This window comes from Schistosoma mansoni (assembly GCF_000237925.1).
Source record: "Schistosoma mansoni, WGS project CABG00000000 data, supercontig 0160, strain Puerto Rico, whole genome shotgun sequence".
NCBI classification, from domain to species: Eukaryota; Metazoa; Platyhelminthes; class Trematoda; order Strigeidida; family Schistosomatidae; genus Schistosoma; species Schistosoma mansoni.
In genome coordinates this window covers 324,279-346,457 of record NW_017386051.1, presented here as the reverse complement: position 1 = coordinate 346,457, position 22,179 = coordinate 324,279, and the positions used below count along the sequence as shown (strand labels likewise).

General features: G+C 33.2%; 1 protein-coding gene across 1 annotated transcript in view; it reads right to left on the bottom strand.

The window, feature by feature from the left end:
* Smp_144050 (receptor tyrosine phosphatase type r2a,putative) overlaps positions 1-22,179 on the bottom strand; it is a gene marked incomplete at both ends in the record, with an annotated part of 132,178 nt that overhangs the window by 84,070 nt on the left and 25,929 nt on the right. The window contains 3 exons of the mRNA XM_018797987.1: positions 4,546-4,716; positions 16,741-16,924; positions 19,314-19,423. Of these exons, the coding sequence (XP_018646753.1) occupies positions 4,546-4,716; positions 16,741-16,924; positions 19,314-19,423 (465 nt within the window). The remainder of the gene's footprint in view (positions 1-4,545; positions 4,717-16,740; positions 16,925-19,313; positions 19,424-22,179) is intronic.

The window sequence follows — 22,179 nt, the reverse complement described above, 5'->3', positions numbered from 1 at the left end:
GAACATTATGAAAGTGTCTATTTTTGAAAAATTTGGAAAAATTACTTTGTTTTTATTATTTTATAACCGAGAATGTCATTAGAATTAGGCGGATGAATTCAATTTTGTACATCATTTAATATCAATATTGTTAATAAATACTGTATTATCAAAAGGGGTTTCGTGGAGATTTTAGTAATATTATAGAGTTAAGATCATGAGTCAATTGAAGCTAGACTACCATGGAAAACATGGAAGCACTGGACGGCCGTTTCGTCCTATTGTGTGACTCCTCAGCAGTGCGCATCCACGATCCCTCTGTATTACATAAAAATTGTTTGCAACCATAATAAAAGATAATTGCACAATATCGTGTGTTGATTGATGTTAGGCATATACTTCAGTGGATTCCAGCACAGTGGTTTCAAAGTCAACAGTTTGCTGAATCTTCTGGGCTCAGGCCCTCAGAGTTTGATGGATATACATTCGGGGGGGGGGTCCATAAAGGATGAAATAAATATTCAACGATTCCTTATTTTCACTCGTTACCTAATTTAGCTTGATCAGTGAGTATAGTAATATTGAACAACCTCTAAGAACAACCATATCGATAATAATTATGAATTCACTAGTTATTTATTTAGAACAATTATTTCCAGAGTCCTAGTGGGATGGCATAACTAGTAGAGTTTAACCGTCTAAGATGTAAAACAATTAAGCAGCATCACGAATTGAATGTAATCTGTTTACAAATACAGTCTAGACAAAGAGAAATTAGCTCTTTTTCATGTCTTTATACTGATATATATCTATCTAATTTCCATTGAATTCATTTTACAAATAAACATTAATATTCAAAAAAATGTTGCCTTATTTTAGATTTAATCAATTTTCCCCCTTTTTTCACTCTTATGTAACTAGTAGTAACAACTAATGGACTACATGACAGGAATAAACAAAATACATAATTTAGTAATAAAGGATTATTTCCAATTATGTTGGTTAATTTTGGTACTTTTGTAGGTTTTTATACACATAGTAGATTATTGATTAACTGCCAGGTCTAGTCCTTCAAATTTATTGATTGACTAGTATATTTAAGAGGATATGTACATCTAATTCAATTAGAAAAACGGTTTAGACTATGCCACTGTTAATATTTTTTACTGAAATGTGATCAGTCTTGGTTGCCTCGATATAGCTCTTATGACAAAATTTAGTACAGAATAGATATAATATCGCTAACAGTGGAATGAAATCAAATTAAATTACATAATCGTTGTAAAAGTGAGTGTCTATCTGCACTAAATAGTTAAGTGGATAAAGAATGGTACTGGAATCGAATATCAGAGTGAAGATTAACTCTGGAATTTGTCAGGTAAATTCAGCTGACGATGCCTAATTAGAACCCATCCTAGATTCTACTTCTAGTCACATTCTGTCTATTCTATATCAATATGTACAATGTTTCATTTAATATTCTAGATGTAATTTGACTAGTGGTTGGTGGATAAATCAGTCTGCTTCTATAGTCTTATTTAGTTTATCACGTCAACAGAGTAGTCTCGTGAAGCTGTGATAATTAGCTGGTTACGGTTACTTCAAAGTCATAATAAACGGTCATATCAGAAGCAGTAACGGAAATTTAGCTCAAGTCACAACATCAATTAGGGTTTTGGACAATTGTGCGTTAGCCTACATTGTCAGTATCATACGAACGCGTCAAAATGAAGTTAGAATCATGAACCGTGAAAGAGTAATGGTATTTCGAAATTTCGGATATTGAGAACATCATTCGTAAAAACAGCAAGGAAATATAAATTTAGAAGAATTCAAGAGCTTAATATTCAAGGGAAGATATAAAGTGAATGCGCTTAAGCCATTATGATTAATTACAAATCAACTTAACCAACGTCTCTAATTATTGATTATGGTAACAGTAAGGACTTCAACCATAAAGTATGAATATATTCAACAGGACTACATGAAATAATGTAACGTCAAAGTAGCAGCTATAGTCGAGGAACTTTTAATTAATGAATTATTTTGAAGATATACAATAGGTGACGATGTAAATTTAGGTCATTGATTTCCATATTAGCAGTCTGAAAGTATTGTTCCCTCTACATGTGACCTGAAGATTCCTTAGTTGAATTTCCGATAAAGTTATACTTTCATGAAGAATCTCAAACTATCATGAATCATCGACCTAGTTTTTTTTGAGCTTTCAACTGTTAAGTGAACCTTGTTGTCAGTGAATCACTTACCTTATGGATTGTATCGAAATTATATTTTATCAAATAAAAAATAATTTTGATAACACTTATCATGTCTAATCCGTTCGCATGTATCTTTTGAATTTCGATCAAGTCTATTGTAAAACATGTCCTTATTAATGTGAATGACATATTGAGAATATGTACCCTGGAATTTATTTTGTGTATATATGATATACACCTTGGAAAAATCAATCAATTTTTAAATGTTTCATTCAAACTTAATGACTATTGGAAACTCGGAAACATCGGATGGATACATTTTATGGACAGTTATAACTGGACTGAAAGTTTTCAGCCCTTTTTTACTTCATAGTAGATAGTGAATTCTAACTGTAGTAGTGTGAGTAGTAATAATCTTGTTGATGAGTCCTTTTTACCAAGGAATTAATAGACAGGGTGTCGTGAAAGTTACCCTCAAGTACCTAATACAATCTAATGTTATTAAATAAACCCATTATTTTTTTACATTTAAATATAATCAGAAGGAGTTTTGTGGAGATTTAGTATTTTCATAGTTGAAAGCGTGAGTCAATTAAAACTAGATCGCCAAGGAAAACCTGTAAGCACTGGACGGCCGTTTTGACCTACTGTAGGACTACTCAGCAGTGTGCATCCACAACCTCGCCTAGCAAGACTCGAACCCAGGAGTCCCACAATGGGACGAAACGGTCATCCAGTGCTTTCAGGTTTTCCATGGTGGTCTAGATTCAATTGACTCACGCTTTCAACTATTTAAATATAAATAAAACTAAGACACTACTCAGATATTGAGAAGTTTAGTGAAGCGAGAATTCATGAACGACCTTTGAGTAACGCTGAAGTGACCTTAAGAAAATTCACCTACTTACTACGGTTAAATGAATAATTAGGATCTACAGTTAGAATTTATAGTCACGAATTAAATTAATGGTTTTCATCATTAACTGACATCAGTTACAATGCCGAATTATAATTCAATTATATGCATGAATGAATTTCATGCCACAATCCAAGATTGACTATCATTAATCGCATTTGTTCGTCTATAAATTATAGTCTGATCATAAATTTGATGAAACCGATAAAAAGGATCGATTTCTACGTAAAACTGATTGCATATAAATTATTATTGATGATAAAATTTCTTTAAAAAAATGGTTACTTTACACAAATGTTTAACTAATCCATCTGTTCTTTTTGACAGTTTATTGAGTAAGATTTTTTTTTGGTGTTAAAGGTATAGAGTTCTCACGAAATAAAATTGTCCCAAGAAATATTAAAGATTAAGATCGTGAATCAATCAATGTTAGATCAATATTGAAAATCCGGAAGCATTGGACGATCGTTTCGTCCTAGTATTGGACTGCTCAACAGTGAGCATTTACGATTCCGCGCTCTAAACTCGAACCCAGGACTTTTGATCTCGCGAGCGGATGCTTAAACTCTAAATCACTGGTCCGGACCTAATAGTGTTAATGTTTAAGTTCAATTATTCACTTTTCAATTGTCTTCAATGGGTAACTGCATCACACCCGACACGGATTAACTCTACTAATCCGGTGTTTTCAGGTTTGCAGTGGTAGTTTAACATTGATCAATTAATGATTTCATTCAAAACTCAACAACCTCCACAACCTTGTACTAGTAAATGTTAAAGATTTTATTCGCTGAAAAATTCCCATCATATTATAATTGTGTTTTAAATATTAAAGACCTAACAAAGTGGTGTTTCGCCACGGTTTCACGAGTCATTATTAACGTCCATCAAGGACCTTTAAGAAGTTAGAACCCTAAACATTAAAACAAAACAGTAAGAATCCATTACATACGGATGTTAATCACGTGTACGACAATATGTGACCGTTGCCTAGAAATCTTAAACCAGTCATTCAGTTAACGATTATCCACTACTCTGTTATCATCAGTTGTGCTATAAAGCCACAGAGATAATTCTATAAAAATAAAAGTTTATAGTTTCCCATTTCTGATAATATATTTGCAAACTGAGTGAATAAATCCATTATTTATTCGTCAAGATTACAGACGAATCTCAGTTAAATAACCACCGAAAATTGAAAAGCACTGAACACCTGTTCTCCTCTAGTATGATACAACACACCAATCCATGTTCACAATCTTGACACCGAGGATTAAACCTTCAACATTCAAGTCTAACAAGAATTTAATTCATCCTACTCTGGAGTTTTAAACAAAATACGTGAAAACATTCAATTGAATTGATTTAAATACCTCATACTAGTTACAAGTTTAATAAATTTAAGATATTAATTGTAAGGTAAAGCCTTACCTAGTTTCTTATAACGTGGATTCGCCAAATCAATGGGTATACTATCTCTAAACCATGTGATTTCAGGTATTGGATCACCAGTTGCACGACATTCCAATTCAACTTCAGAATTTTTTCTCGCCACAATAACAGAAAATGAATTGAGAAATCGTGGATAACCAGATGGAGCGTCTAAAAAGAAAAAAAATTACAATTTAGAAAAGTGAAAATGTAGTTTTATTTCGGTAATGTATACTCAAGCTTAATTGATAGTTGTCAACTTATGGACGAAGTTTATTCAGTGACATCTGTAAAGATTGTTATAATACCATTGGTAATCAGGATGAATCTTCGTTTGTTCTATGGAAACATCAAACATACATGATTTGCTATGCTTTCTGACAATTAATTCATTGCCTGGATGATCGCTGATAAAATAAATCAATGACCTTTGTATCATAATAAGATTTTAGCAATGATAGGTTAGGCCCCAGTAATATTTTCGAAATCACAAACACATTTTGAACAAGGATACTAACTAGAGAGTAGGATGTGATTGATATTTTAAGACCTCAATCAGTCCAGTTACTTGAAACATAATGTATTATTATTTATATACTACTGAATTTTCAGAGGACGGTTCAAGTTTACTAGTTCAACACGGTCTTTGGTAATGATATTTTAAATCGATATTGATGAGCTTTGATGATGTACGGTTACTTACTAATTTGTTCATGATGAGATTAATTCGGATAACTGGTATTTAATGAGTCGAGCTATTTATTAATTCATATCGGAATCGGTTGAAGAATGATCGTTTTGCGATAGAGTAGTTGTCTTGTACTAAGTTTTGATGTATGTATATGAAACCTACGTCTCTCTCACACTTTGTTTCTTCTCTAGTTCTCTTTAGTTATGCATGGTTGTGTGTTCATGGTTTCATTGGAATAAGCAGATAATTTTTTGGCTAATTTGTAGGACCACATAGAACCTTATTAATTAGAGTGAAATAGTTTGGGTTCACTTATTCATCAACAACATGGATACATCATGAATAGTAGGTGGAAAAAGACTGTCACCCATAACATTTTGTTTAAAAGTTGAATGTTTAAAACAGTAAGCTACCGGTCTACACATCCACAATTCAGTAATACTGTGGAAAAACCTACGAACGTACCACCATCTTAAAAAGTTTTTTCTTATAATTTTTTGAAATTTTCTTAGTATTGTTTGTTTGAATCTTCCCATTGATGTTTAGGACTGCAACTGGTCAGTCTCTAATTGGACTCACTGGCCGAGTGGATGCCGTTTGAAGCGAAAGGTACTGGGTTCGAGTCCCAGTGTAAACATCAACTCTGAGATGCAGGTACATCCAGCTGACGAGTCCCAAATAGAACGAAACGCGCGTCAAACTGGATTCCACTATTAGCCACTATCCATCTTTGCTTATAATTTTTGAAATTTTGTTTTGTCGAAACATTCCATTAAGTTTTACTTAAACTATAATATAATTGGTTTTCTATTTAATGAATAAAAGAAAGTAAAAGCTTTTTTCAAAAGGAAAAATAACCGCCAAGTAAATCAAAGCAGGTTTTTTTTAAATTTTACATTTAAAACAAACATTCAAAATTCAATAAATACAATAAGGGTAATGTTAAGAATTGAGAGAAACCAATTGAGAAATTCAATTAAATTTTATTTAATAAAAGGAAACAAGCAGTTCAATTCACCCTACACACTCCTTCATTCACTCAATCTCTCTCACTTTTACCCTCCTTCTTTTATAAATCAATCACTCTCTTGAAATAAAAAGAAAAAAACCGCGAAACTTTAGGAAAACAAAAAAGGGATTTTCATGAAAGTATTAAACATAGAAATAATTGGTTTCAATCAAGTTATAAGTTGTTTTATGAATAGACTCATGTGTATATTTCTGTATACCCGGAAAATTTAATTTTAAATAAGTTACGTTTCAAAATTTGAAATTTGAAGAGATGAAAATTCGCGCTTTTTTCATTTTTTATAATTTTGAAAATTTAAACAACATATTTTATTAATCTGATTATTAATAATAATTATACTAGTTATAACAAATAAAATGAGATTGGAAACAAGTTCATGTATATTAAAGTATCTGTGGCAAAACTATAAGTTGTGGATGAGTCAATCAGAAGCGTTCGAGGGACTTCAAGGTCACGGAGCCAATTTCAGTACTTGATTGCTCATGTACAATCGGTTTGCAGACGATTTTAAAGAAGACTTGACAATTAAGCGGCTACAATAAATAGGACTACTGAGAAGTTCCTTTATTTGTAATTGCAGTTATCAAATGACTTGTAGACCTAGTGCAAACTACCGTGATGTTATCCTTCGATGTAACATATGTTGAAGGAAGATGTTTGCTAGAATAGGAACTTTCTTCGTTCGATCCAGATTGATACCTTCTTACTTACTTACGCCTGTTACTCCCAATGGAGCATAGGCTGTCGGCCTGCTTTTTCCAACCCACTCTGTCCTGGGCCTTCTTTTCTAGTTCTATCCAGTTCTTGTTCATTCTTCTCATGTCTGTCTCCATTTCTCGTCGTAATGTGTTCTTTCATCTTCCTCTTCTCCTTCGACCTTCAAGATTCCACGTGAGAGCTTGTCTTGTGTCGCAATTGGGTGATTTCCTTAATGTGTGTCCTATCCACTTCCAGCGCTTCTTCCTGATTTCTCCCTCCGCTGGAATCTGGTTTGTTGTCTCCCACAGTAACTTGTTGTTGATAGGGTCTGGCCATCGGATCAAAAGTATCTTGCGTAGATAATTGTTAATAAACACTTGTATCTTCTGGATAATGGCTTTCTTAGTTCTCCACGTCTCCGCCCCAGATTGATACTAGGGCATATTATAATAATTGCCGCGATCTGTAACATCTGTAACATCTCTGGCTGTAAAGCTGGATAACATGGGGTCGAATCCGCCAAAGTGCATCAATTCTCTGAAAATTACATGTTCATCTTGCTGATGAGTGTCGAATAGCACGAAACCTAGGTCCAGAGTTTCCTGTTATCCTCCTCCAAATACCACTTTTTATCTGAACAAATTTCATGCGATGTCAAGTCAACTAGACTAGTGATCACACTCCAACTTGATCAACAGAATCTTATCAGCATTAAGAAGTAGTTGACATACACGATATTAGTCACTACACAATGATCAATCAGTTATAAAGGTCATTTTACTTCAAATAATTTCAATAACTAAAGTTGATTTAATCTGCAGGCAAATAGTTTTTATTAAGTCCGTAAATTTTACTGCAAGGTACTAGATTAATAAACTCACGTTTCGTTACTATTTTGAGATTCATCAATAATACAAACACAGTTTACGAGCTTTTCACCACTAACCTAGCAAATAAACACATATCTAGAATTTGTTTGTAACAGATTATCATTTGCCGATTAACATTATCGACTAAACTACAGACTCACTTGTCAACAGCTCAAATGATCAATATACATCTAACAAAAAGAACTAATGTAATCTTTTACGTACTATCACGTCTATCACTCAACCAATTAGTTATTAACAGCATAAAACCTTGAATATATGTGTATCGGTTCAATTTGCTTCATTATATCAACATAGATGAAATCATTAAGGCAAGTACTAATGTGATAGAAAAGCTTGGACATAAACGTTGTGGTTCATGAACAAGGAATGAATTTGTACAATAAAGAACAGTACGGTAGTTTTAAAAATGCGATACCTAATGAAAAACAAAGAGTGAATGCATCTATACTATTATGAACGATTCTGATTTATTTCATTCAACGTTTTCAACCATTGACAGTGATAATCACATATACTTTAATCACATAGTCTACATCTACCTACATAGTTCAGTTCAATTTACAGTGACTTCATGAATAGATGATATATTTTAACTTGACCCCCTCCAACCATTCCACAACCTCTACTTGTGCATCAGTAAACATCACATGACAAGTATTTTCTGCTTATTATTTGTAGGATTCCATTTATATATAATAGTGGTTAGCAGTGTAGTCCAGGACGTGCGTTTCGTCCTATATGGGACTCATCAGCTCGATATACCTGCATTCCAGAATTGATGTCCATCTCTATTTATATTGGTTGTTTGTTAATTAAAACAATCATCTAATTCACGAAAACTTCATTCAAGATCATCTGAAAAGATAACGGTTAATCAAAAGTCCAAATAAAAATCATTAACCATTCTTAACCCTTGAAAATGATACTTCATTTCTACTTATTAAGACCATAGATCAATGTTTCCTATTGAATTATAGTTACATTCTGTTAATGTATATCAAACAATGGAGTCTGAATGGTAGATAATGGTAGATAATAACTATCTATTCAGTTCTAATCATATATATATATATATATATATATATATATATATATATGATGTTAAAGATCAAATTGTCAACTTTTGCTACGCAGTATATTGAAATCAATAAAATTTAGGAAATAAAAAGATCACTTCAATAGATCAAATCAAATATCTGACCAAATCTTATTAGTTATTATTCAACTTCTATACATATTACTATGAATAACAAATAATGAATTGAGACTAACAAATGGAAATAGAAATGATAAGCAAATATATTTTATTTTCATAGTTGAATTCATGAGTCAATTGAAGCTAGACCACCATAGAAAACCTGGAAGCACTAGACGGCCGTTTCGTCCTATTATGGGACTACTCCTTAGTGCGCATCCACGATCTCACCTCGCGAGATTCGAACCCAGAACCAACCACTGAAGACATTGGTGAAATGGTCACTCAACTTCGTGGATTGGTTGAAGTTAGAAATTAACACCGTTGGATGTCGACCGGCTCAGTGGTCTATCGGTTAAGTGCTCGCGCGCGAGACTTGTAGGTCCTGGGTTCGAATCTCGAGAGGCGGTATCGTGGATGCGCACTGCTGAGGAGTCCCGTAATAAGACGGAACGGCTGTCCAGTGCTTCCAGGTTTTTGATGGTGGTCTAGCTTCGATTGACTCATGAGTTCAACTATGAAAATACTGAAATCTCCACAAAACCCCTTCTAAATATCTTTTAAGTTGATTGCATTAATGATAATCACTAAGGAATTAATATATTCTCTAAGAATATATATATCGTGTACTTTTATGCATTTGAATACTTGATTCAATAGAAATATAGATAAAATGCATAAATAACTGTCATATTACATTACATAATATTCTTATTAGAATAAAATAACTATATATAAGTATGAACCCCTAAGAAATAGAATCCTACCGTTGAATATATATATAAGTAGACAAGTTTAAAATGCCATAAAGAGATAGTACTTAACTGTACATTTATTTGACATAGAAAATCCATTCACAACTACACATACACACATACATACGTACATACAAATATGTTGTATAGGCGTAGTTAGTCAATCAGTTAATCAGTTAGTTAGTTAAATGAGAACAGTTGAAATGATGAGACTATAATTTATAGACAAAAAAATCAGGTATAGGATAACAGGTTTCGGATTTTGGCACGAAATTCATTGATCCATTTGGATAAATAGAGTTTTGGTATTATAGCTATTGTCAGTTTGTGATGAAAACATTAAATCTAATTTCTAATTCGGACCATCAACGGTAAATCATAATTCTAATTCATCACACAGTTATAAAACCTTCATTTAGTCCTGTTTATTAGGTGGACACTCTCAAGGTCAGTCTAGCGTTGCTCATAAGTCGTCCATAAATTGTAGTCTCGCTGTTGAAACAATAAGAACCTCGTCTTTATTAATAATAATAGTAATGATAATAGTGAAATCAATAGAATTCAAACTATATTATTGAGATATACATAAATAATTTTATAGTTAAAATCATGAGTCAATTGAATCTAGACCACCATGGAAAACCTGGAAGCACTGTACAGCCGTTTCGTCCTATCGTGGAACTCCTCAGCAGTGCTTATCCAAGATCCCGCCTCGTGAGATTCGGACCCAGGACCTATCAGTCTCGCGTGCGAGCGCTTAACCTCTAGAACCACTGGGCCGGCCAGTATCCAACGCTGTTAATGTCTCACTTCAACCAATCCCCTAAATTGAGTGACACATCAACCATCGTTTTCACCGAGTTACTATCTCACAACAGACCTGGTTTAACTCCACTGGTCACTGCTTCCCACTAGAACTCCAGTAAATATCTCTTGAAGCTAGTCACTGGTGAGCAATGATTATTGTCAGAAGGGCGTTTCGTGGAGATTTTAGTAATTTTATAGTTGAAATCATGAAGCTAGACTACCAAGGAAAACCTGAGTGCAGTGAACGGCCGTTTCGTCCTATTGTGCGAATTCTCAGCTGTGCGGCCTTCCAGTGCTTCCAGGTTTTCTATGGTGGTCTAGCTTCATGATTTCAACTATCAAATTACTAAAATCTCCATAAAACCCCTTTCTTCGGTAAATGAATAAATCAATAAATAATTGAACCACCGAAAATGTAGAGAAAACATCTTGTCTTTTTTCTATTGTAAGGAACTAACTTAGTTGTTCTCAACTTAATTATTATACTCAATATACTACCTTCTTTATAACTTATATCATTCTAAATTATTCTTGCTTCTTTTTTTCTCTATATTCTTCTTTGACAACGAAATACACGAAATCGTTATGGATAAAATAGATTGAATATTTGAAGAAAGTCATAATTTATTCAATGGATTTATACTTCTCTTATAACACAACCTAATCGCCTAAATAATTAATGGAGTTTTATTTATATTGTACAGAAGATGTTGTAACCGGGGAATGTTAAATTTTCTAGTCCACATTTAAAAAATATTGAGAGCCCTAGTGAAATGTTATAACTAGTGATGTTTAACAGTATCAGGACCTATCAGTCTTGCGTGTAAACGCTTAAACCCTAGACCACTGAGCTGACCGGCATGCTCAACCAATCCATGGGATTGAGAGACCACCTTCCATTGTACTGAGGTAGATACCTGTCACTACCGGACACGGATTAGCTCCATTAGTCACAGCTTCTCACTAGAACTATGAGAATTCTCTCACGAAGCTAGTCACCAGTGAGCACATGATAATTATCAATCAAAAACTTAATAATCTCCACAACCTCATACTGACAATTAAATAATCATTCAATGATCAACAGTGTCAAATACTTCATTACGATTGATTTTTTGGATTCCCCTTAACATTTCATATACTGTTCCTCATCAGTAACCAAAAAATTACTTTATCGATCGGTATGATGTAAAATTTCCATACTAAATATTTAAATGCTTATGATAAATATAATAATGGTAACCTACACGTGTAATACATATATGACATATGACATATGATGTAATTAATCTAATCTCATGAGACTGAAATAATATTGATGCCATACTTAGCAAATTCTATCTAGAATTTCTTGTCAATCCGTTATTATACAAATGAATAGTGTATATCTCAATCAGATAAATGAGTTTTGTACAATTCCAGTAAATGTAAATATTTCATTGCGGAGATTGGAGTATTTTCATAGTTGAATTCATGAGTCAATCTAAGTTAGACTACCATTGAAAACATGGAATCACTAGATGGCCGTTTCATCCTAGCGTGAGACTCATCAGTAGTGCTTTCGGGTTTTCAATGGTGATCTAACTTAGATCGATTCATGAATTCAATTGTGGAAATTTCATAACGACACCATTTTAGTCGACATTTTGTAATACAAATTCAGAATGACAATGTTTTGAACTGATTTATTGTATAGTATTTGTTATGTTGACTTATTATTAGATAGATAAATGACGATTTATCAACAAAAATAAACTCATCTGAAGTATTCATTGTCTCTCTAGACAACAGTAATAAACGAAGCTTCAAAAAGAACCAATTCGATAGAATTTCTTCGCTGGGATTTATTTTGTGAATATTTTGTGTCATATCGCTCAGTATCTTTAAGGTTACTGATAGGGGTTATCGCGTTGACCTCAATCAACTGGACTAAGACCAACGGTCTATGATTTCTTAGACTAATTTCACCTCGTGGTGTATCTGAATCCATCTTTCTTCCAACTGACTCATACATCCATCGTTAATAAAACTGGAGGTAGCCTGTGGTTGGACATACTTAACACAATAATTATCAACATGATAAGTTTCGTGAAGAATTTTCAAAGTAAGACAGTTTCAATTATGGAATGACTGCTGATAGACAATTTAGAAAAGATCATAAAGCGCTGGATGATAGCTCTCTCATTCTAGCATGAAACTCCATGTTTGAAATTATCACTCACCTATTAGAGATCGAACCCAGGATATTCACAACCATAAAATAGGTAGGATCATTAAAAGCTGACTACTTGGTTAAATTTTGATTTACATCAGAAACTGACCTCAGTCGATCAATCATTGAAACCCAAGAAACACTGGATAGCTATTTCGTTCCAGTATGAAACTTTATGTCAGTGTGTATCCAATATCACTACATAGAAGGCTAAACTCAGGGCCTTCAGGTTTTACAGCTAGCCTTCATAATTAAGACTACCTAGCTAACAGTGAATGATTTAGATTCTTTACTTCACTCGAGTCGAGATTGTCATTAAGGAGTAGCATACTCATCTCCAGCATTATTGAACTAGGCATATTACAGCTTTTCACTAGATCTGCAGAAATTATCTCTCAAAACTAATCCTTACTGACACTTAATGCTCTTGCATTTAATCCTACATGAGTCATTGATATCTTAACTTGCATAGAATAGCTATCCATTGCTTCATGTCTTTCAATGCTTATTTAAAACTAAGGTTCATCATTTCATGATTTAAACTATTAAAGATTTTCATAGTTGAAATCATGAGTCAGTTGAAGCTGGACCACCATGGAAAACCTGGAAGCACTGGATGGCCGTTAGATGCGCAGTGCTGAGGAGTCCCATAATAGGATGAAACGATCGTCAAGCAGTGCTTCCAGGTTTTCCATGGTGGTCTAGCTTTAACTGACTCATGATTTCAATTATGAAAATACTAAAATCTTCACAAAACCTCTTCTCATCTATTAAAAATTGAACCATCTCTATAACCATATTTATTGACTAAGCTTTTATACGTTTATGTACCAATTAAAATTGGTATATTTTTCTTTCATCTTTTATAACTCTATCCATCTTTCATTTATGTTCATTTCACCTCCTATTATTCTTTCTCTCGAATCGAATTCCCAGTCTATCAGGTATGAAATTATAATTGTTGTTATTCCATATAATGATTTTTTGTTTGTTTTTTGAAAGATAAGAAAAATAAAGCGTAGAATTTCCTTTTTCAAAGAGATAGGCAGAGATCAGTTACATGTTCATTGAAGAGTGTAATATATTCTCAATGTAGATTATTATTACTATTATTATTATTAGTAGTAGTAGTAGTAATAACAGTATGATTACTATGAAACCAATTAAATCTTCAAATCTAAAAATGAAATTCATTCATTCATGTATTTCCATTGAATTGTTACTTACATGATGACTATCATTGGAAGCTTAATCCGTTTCCATTAACTAGCTCATAAACTTAAGTTTTAACTACACTGAAGTGAATAGAAAGTGAGAGTATGCGAGAGAGTGAAAGGGAGAAGTGAAGCTAGGGATAATAATCTTTTTTTGTTTCAAACATTGATTTATTCTCGTATTAAGTTGATTATTCATTCTTTGGTTGAGTAAAATTATTAATTATTCAAAGTTTCGGTACATACTACTTAAATGATGTATGGGTGATTCAGATTCAGTTGATAGAGTTTTATAACACACAGTAAAATGAGCTTTAAACTTAGTATTAATACACAAACATTGCTTGGCTAATATAATATTAATAATAAAAAGGAAACCGAAAAATTCTCTTTGATATAGCATTGACTACTACTCAGTGATTAGTCAGTTGTAAATATCTCAGTCATACAAGATGTCGGTCGATATCGAATAACTCAGTAATACTGCCCGAGACCGTGAAACTGGGTTAGCCGGATTCGAATCTATCATGGAGCAATAGTTCCTCCAAGGCTCTTAGTTTTAGGTTGTGGGTCGACATCGTGGATTGGTTGAATTTAAACATTAACACTGTTGGACGCCAGTTCAGTGGTCTAGAGGTTAAGTGTTCGCCAGAGAGACTGAAGGTTCTTGGTTCTAATCCTGAGTGTGGGATTGTGGATGCGCATAGTTGAAGAGTCACATAATATGACGAAAAGGTTGTCCAGCGCTCCCAGGTTTCCAATGATGATCTAACATTGATCCTTTCATGACTGCAGTGTCCTTCAAGTTTGTAGGGTACATCATAATGAATAATTTCAAGTATTGTAAAACGTCAAAGAAACAGGACTTCTTCCTGATTACCTTCAGTTGACTAACTTATTCGTTACGGAAACCGCCCATAAGATTTTTCTTTATAGAGATTTAATCCTAAGAAGTATAATGTGCAGATAGTAACATTGAATTGCCTTGAATAAAATCTGAGTTTGTGTCTCAATATCTGCGAATGCGGATATCGACAGTAAGATCTAGGTACATCCAGAAGATGAGTCTCAAATAGAACGTGATCAAGATCAAAGATTTCACTTCTATCCATATACCAGATAGAAGAAAACTTGTGCTCAGAAGCGATCCTCTCAAGATCCATATATATCAGCGAAAACTAATCAATTATAGTCTTAAAGATTGAAAACAGTCAATTACAAACGGTTCGCACTGAAATGGACACTGCAGTGGTTTCTTGTTCTTCCAAGTATAAGTATTTTTAAAGATGATTTAAATATTTTCATTCTGTCAATAATATTTCCTTTTTTTAATATTCCTAATAGTTAAATTTTTATTTGATTTGTTCATTAGGATAGAATATGTGTGTGTGAGTTTGTAGAATATTTACATTTCAATATTCAATGTATATGTAATATTTAGCATATTTGCATTTATTTAAGAAGTGAACACTGTTTATACCAATGTAATTATTACTTTCAGTCTTCATGCTCTTCTAATCCACCAAGTTGAGATGCACTACAATAGCGTGTTCACAGAAGACATATGTAGATATTTTAACAGTTGAATTCATGAGTTAATCTAAGCTAGACCACCATTGAAAACTTGAAAGCACTGGATGTCCATTTCGTCCTAGTATAGGATTTCACAGCAGTGTGCATCCACGATCCTCCACTCATAGCTTGAACCCAGAACCTTTGGTCTTGCTCCCGAACGCTTAATCTTTAAACCACTGAGCCGGCTGGTATCCAATGGTGTTGGTGTTTAACTTCAATCGACCCATGATCTTGAACAACCATTCATCCATTGTCTCAAATGGATAACTGTTTGCACTCGAAACGGATCGGACTCGATTGGTCACGGCTTCTCCCTAGAACTACAGGAATTCCATCTTGAAGCTTACCACTAAAGATCACATGATTTTCAGTGATTTTCAATGAGGATCTAGTTTATATTGACTCGTAAATTCACCTGTTAAAATACTACAATCCCCACAAGCTCTCATACTGATAATAAGTGGATACCTTAAGACAATTAATTTGAAATTCTCAGTGAAAATTACAGTCTTATATTCAATAAACGGAAAAGAATGTTTGAAAAAGCTAGATATTGTGTGTTGAACAATCGAAGAAGGGATAGTTATCCTCATACTTTGCATATGTTTATCAATGATTAAATAGTTTTTTAAAAGTTTTAATGCTGTATTTCAGATTATAATACACTTAGTCCATTGCTTATCTATCACAATACACTGTGCTTCCAAACTCACTCTATGTTCTTGATTGTACTACTGATCGTTTGATCTGGTTAGAACTAACCCTGTTGTTGGATTTTTGCACTATACATTTACTCTATACATGTTGAGCATATAATTCGAGAGCCTATCATATCATATTTGAAAGTAGTATGTTCTGAATATGAATGTATGGATTGTTAGACTTACAGTATGGGTAATGAAATTCTTACGGTGACCATTTCTACAGTACTTTCATGAGTTATAATCACTTACCTGATATTTTTTTAAAAATTGGATTTAAACATACAGTCGCTTTATTCATTGAACCCATGAAGTTCATCAATAGATATTTTCACAGTAAATCATCTTTTATGCATAAAACTCAATTATTTTTCTCTTATCAAATCAAAATTTAATAGGAAATATAAATAAATCAATACTTACTTGATTCATCAGAGTATACTGTTAATGTTGCACTGTTTACTGCTTGACCTAAAGCATTGGTAGCTGTACAAGTGATCACTGCACCATTATATGATGGTAATACATTATTTACACGTAGAATAGAACCACGTGGTGCCCGAAATGTTTTACCAAATCTAGACTCTGATACAGATGTTCCTGAAACCTGAAAGTGTATAGATATATATACATAAAAGTCAATATTTTTTAGAAAGACATTCAACAGTTTTACTAATCAATTTTAAAGATAGTGGTGATCATTCATCTAATATTTGGACGTCTGATATTGATTTTCTTTGACATCATCATAATTATCCAAGAACCTCTTACATTTGAACTTTTAAATGAAGACTAAAAGGAAGGAATTTTGAGAAGGATCTTACTTTTCCAGAGACAATTTAGGTATAGAAAACAAGGATATTTATAGGTTCTTGCGTAACTGTGATATTTTAGAAGCTTTTGAAGATAGATTCAAATTTGTGACGAAGCCAAGAATTATCTAGTCAGGGTATGGAACATAATACATCATCTTTCTTAAGCTCTCTAGAAAGTCTTATTGAATGCTGGTTGTATAAAGTATTTTCAGTCTTTCTCTCCATTTGTTAAAAAGACTGAAAAGAATTTCTCAAAAATTCTCAACAATTATTAATACCCACTTTTTGTTCGCTATTATATCTTCAATTACGTGTTTGGTGAGGATGATGGATATCAAATGTTTAAGGTACCATATCTTAATTGATCTATAGACTGTTACAGTCTTTTACAGTGGAACCCAAAATGAAACAGGAGTGGAAGAGAACTTTTGTTTGTCTTGTCGTTCAATTTTACACAAAAAATAAAGAACATTTATTGGCTTTCGAGTGACCTTGGGGTTCTAGAATCTTTCACGAGGGATACTAAAGTCAGAAATACATTCGGATATCGGCTATTTATATTAGTAAATATCATTACTAATTGATTTTTAGATCTTCCTGAGATATTTCGAACAATAGAGATTGAATATGAGCACCATTATTTATGTTCTTGGTAGCAGGAGGACTTATTTCATACATTACAGATAATTGCTAACAGATCCTCATTACATAAACGTTCACGTTTTACATATTTTCATTATATACGTGTAATCTTGGTAGTTAACGATCACTTGCACGCTTACAACAATTTTTGTCATATAAGGCAATGTATCAGTTTGATATGGTGTTACAAAAAAGTTTTATCACGGCTTACGTGCCTAAACTATAACTGAGTAAAAATATTTTAATGTCAGAAATGGTTTTTGTGGATATTATAGTAATTTTAATAGTTGAGATCATGAGTCAATTGAAGCTGTTGTGAGATATCAACTCACTGAAGACAATGGTGGATGTGTCACTCAATTTCGTGGATTAGTTGAAGTTAGACATTAACACCGTTGGATGACGGCCATCTCAGTGGTCTAGAGGTTAGGCACTCGCGCGCCAGATTGATAGGTCCTGAATTCAAATCTCACGAGATGGGATCGTGGATGCGCACTGCTGGGGAGTCCCGTACTAGAACGGAATGACCTTCCAGTGCTTCTAGATTTTCCATGGTGGTCTAGCTTCAATTGACTCATGATCTCAACTATTAAAATTAAAAATATTTCGTAAGAATATATGCTTTATTCAAATAGAAATCAGTAGCTCACAAATGTAAATCGACTACAAGAAAATTAGTGAGGTAGTTTTGGACTTTTATTCTTGTCATTTTCAAGAATATACATCCATTGATATGATTGGTCATTTTTTGTAACCTTTACTTTCGATGCTGATTGGTCATTTGTAATTTAATAAGTCTTGATTAAATATTCTATGCTTTAATGACAATTTTAAATCTGTAAATGTATATGTCAAGTCAGATTGGAATATTTGAAGTTTTGTCAGAATAACTTTGGCCGTCGTAAAAATAACCCATTGCAAAAAGCTCAAAGCCGGTCTTCTCAATTGACCTAAGCTATAAATATAACTCGTTCTTTTTTTAATGAGAATGGACGTATAATAGTCATCATTAGTTCTTAGTTAGTAACTAGATAATATTATATATTGCTTACTAGTGAGTGAGTAATTGGTCTGTAAACAATTTCCCTCCACTGTGTCGATCTCAGCGTGAATGGAATAACAGCAATAGTATATGACGGTGGGAATGGTTGGTTTGAGACCAAATCGCAGATTCCAAGTACTTTTCTCTAATAAATGCTAATTAGAATAGAATTTAGATACAATGTTTCCCACTAGATGCCTCCAATCATGTAAGCCAATAAATCTTACAACTTGTTTAGCAGGTAACTGGCTTCGAGTAATTCTTTAACTTTGATGACAAATAATACTACTCGATTGTTTAAGCGGAAATGGTTGAAGCAAGACACGAAACTGTGACTTAATGCTTAATTAATGATTGACCAGTTCATGGTAAAACATCAAGATAAATACCAAAAAAACGTAAATTATTTAACAACAACGACTGTATCCATTTAACATACATTAATGAGATAAAATTATGTTTATTTTATTAAAAAAAAACATTGAACTAAAATGTACCTTCCATTGAACTTTAGGTGCTGGATTTCCTTCAGCAAGGCATACAAATATGACAGATTGTCCAACAATTGTTATTACTGATTTTGGTTCTTCAATAATTTGTGGTTTTTCTATTTTAGGTAAAAAAAGAAGTAGGCAAGAAGAAATTTAAGAAAAAAAACAGCACTTTAGAAAAATGCATTCGGTATGTAGTTTGAATAATCTTCATCAATATTTTAATATTGATTAAAACGATAATTTTGAAATAGACACAAATGCACATGATAATTTTGATACTATTCTTTTATTACTTGCTGAAGGACTTGAAACTTTTGGATCCTACCACTGTAGAAGTTATCAGTAGTGCTGATAAGTTTCAAATTGTAAAAAAACAATTAGTTCATCAATAAGCAGAGATGGTTAGTGGCTATCAGTCAAATCCAGGACTAGCATTTCATCATGTTTGGGGCCAATCAGCTGGATGCATCTGTATCCATGAGTTGATGTTCACTCTGGGATTTGGACCCATTATCATTCATTTCAAACGCCATCTCGTTATCTATTTAGCTACTAAGTCTTGATAATCACTATCTCGTGTAATAGGGTTAGGTTTTAATTCATTTTGTCAGAGTTTAAGTCAAAATTAATTGTTTTAGTTGATTTAATACATGTTTTGATGTTAAGTTAACTGCCATCTGAAGAATGTTCAGTATTCAAATATAAACAACATGATCTATGACAGTGACTATGAATTATTCAAGTGTCAAATCGATTAAGAACTTAGAAGTCAGATTTACTTTATGCATATTTAATAGTTGAATTCATGAGTCAATTAAAACTAGACCACCATAGAAAACCTGGAAGCATTGAACGGCCGTTTCGTCCTGCTTAGTATGTATAAAACATCTTTTTTTGTCATCTCATTCTTTGAAAAACAATGAAACGAAGATGTTGGATGACGAAAAATATCGACAGTATAAAACAAAAAAAATTGAAGAGTGAATGAGAGTGATTGAATGGGAGAATGAAGGAAATTCAAATAATGTTTTTTATTCAAAAATTTATGATGATAGTAATGGTAAATGTACTTTAATAGGCTTATTATTATTGATTTGGTTGAATGGACTAAATAATTGACTATATGTACATATTTCTGTAAACAATGCATATTAAAATCAACTATAGTTGAAATCATGAGTCAATTGAAGCTAGATCACCATGGAAAACCTGGAAGCACTGACTCATGATCTCAACTATGAAATTACTGAAATCTCCACAAAACCGCCTTCCGATAATGATCATATGCTCACTAGTGACTGGATTCAAGAGATATTTGCTGGAGTTCTAGTGAGAAGCAGTGACCACTGGAGTTCAACCGTGTCTGTCATGAGATAGTAACTCAATGAAGAAAATGGTGGATGTGTCACTCAATTTCGTGGATTGGTTGAAGTCGGACATTAACACCGTTAGATGCAAACCAGCTCAGTGGTCTAGAGGTTAAGCACTCGCACGCGAGACCGGTAAGTCCTGGGTTTGAATCTCACGAGGCGGAATCGTGGATGTGCACTGCTGAGGAGTTCCACAATGGGACGAAACGACTTTCCAGTGCTTCCAGGTTTTTCCATGGTGGTCTAGATTCAATTGACTCATGATTTCAACAATAAAATCTCCACAAACCCCCTTCTGATAAATCAAGTATATTGAATAGTAAATAACGATTGAATTGAAAATGTTTTATATACATATTATTAATCCGTATAGAAATTAATAATTTTTGTCTATTCGAATTATTTGTAATTATTATCATTAAAGAAAAGAAAAGCTATTACCATTTCATAGACCATCTGAACTTTGTCACTAACGCACACTGGTACACACATATATATGCACTGATCGTTTCTTTTTGTTTTCATCATCGATATAAGAAAAGATGGCAGAGAAAATGAATCAACAGAATGGAGTAAGATGTAATCAACTGTTTCTTAGACAATTATTCATTTTGATTATAATACTTACTGAATCATAATCATAGTGAAATAGGTAATAGTATTGGTAATAATAGAAATAATGACACTGTACAACAATGTTGACTTATGAAAAGAGAGATAAGGTGGAGATTCAACAAACAGACATTCCTATTTTATACTTATTGCATAGTCAAAAGCAACATAAGAATTGATGAAATTAGTCAGATAAGTTGAAAGCAGGCTAGTGTTGATATCACTAACCGATCTAAGTGAAAAAAAACCTTGAAAAAGTGGAAGCGCTAGACAGAAACGTTGTCCTAGTATGGGACTCCTCAGCAGTGCGTATCCACCACTCTTCCAACAGATATCTTCAGCCTTGCGCCCGAGCAATAAAATCTCTAGGCCACCGTTCTGAAATCAGTTTGTACGCAAACTTAACTTTAACAATTTTCCATTGTCTTCAATGGATGTCTTCGTCACACTGAGCATGGTTCAGCTCTACTGGTCATGGCTTCTTAACACATTCTCGAGACATTTTTCCTGAAACCACTCACCAATGAGTACATGATGACTACCAGTACAGCAGTTATAGAGATTATTGGTCAAGAATTTAAACGTTCCCTCATGAGATCAAAGGTCCTAAGCTCGAGGCCCGGTGGAGGATTTCTGGATATGGACTGCTGATAATTCCCACACTAGTACAAAACAGTTGTTCAGTGCTTCCAGGTTTCTGGCAGTTGTTTAATTTAGATCGATTGGTGATTTCAATAGGATTCGATCATCTACACTTTCACCATACTGATAAATCAGACTTAGTTGTTTATTCTGTCAGTTGATATAGAAAGAAAGAAATTTTAACAAATGAGGGTGAATGTTGCTATGTTTATCATTATTTAACAAGTAAAATCTAGATCATACAA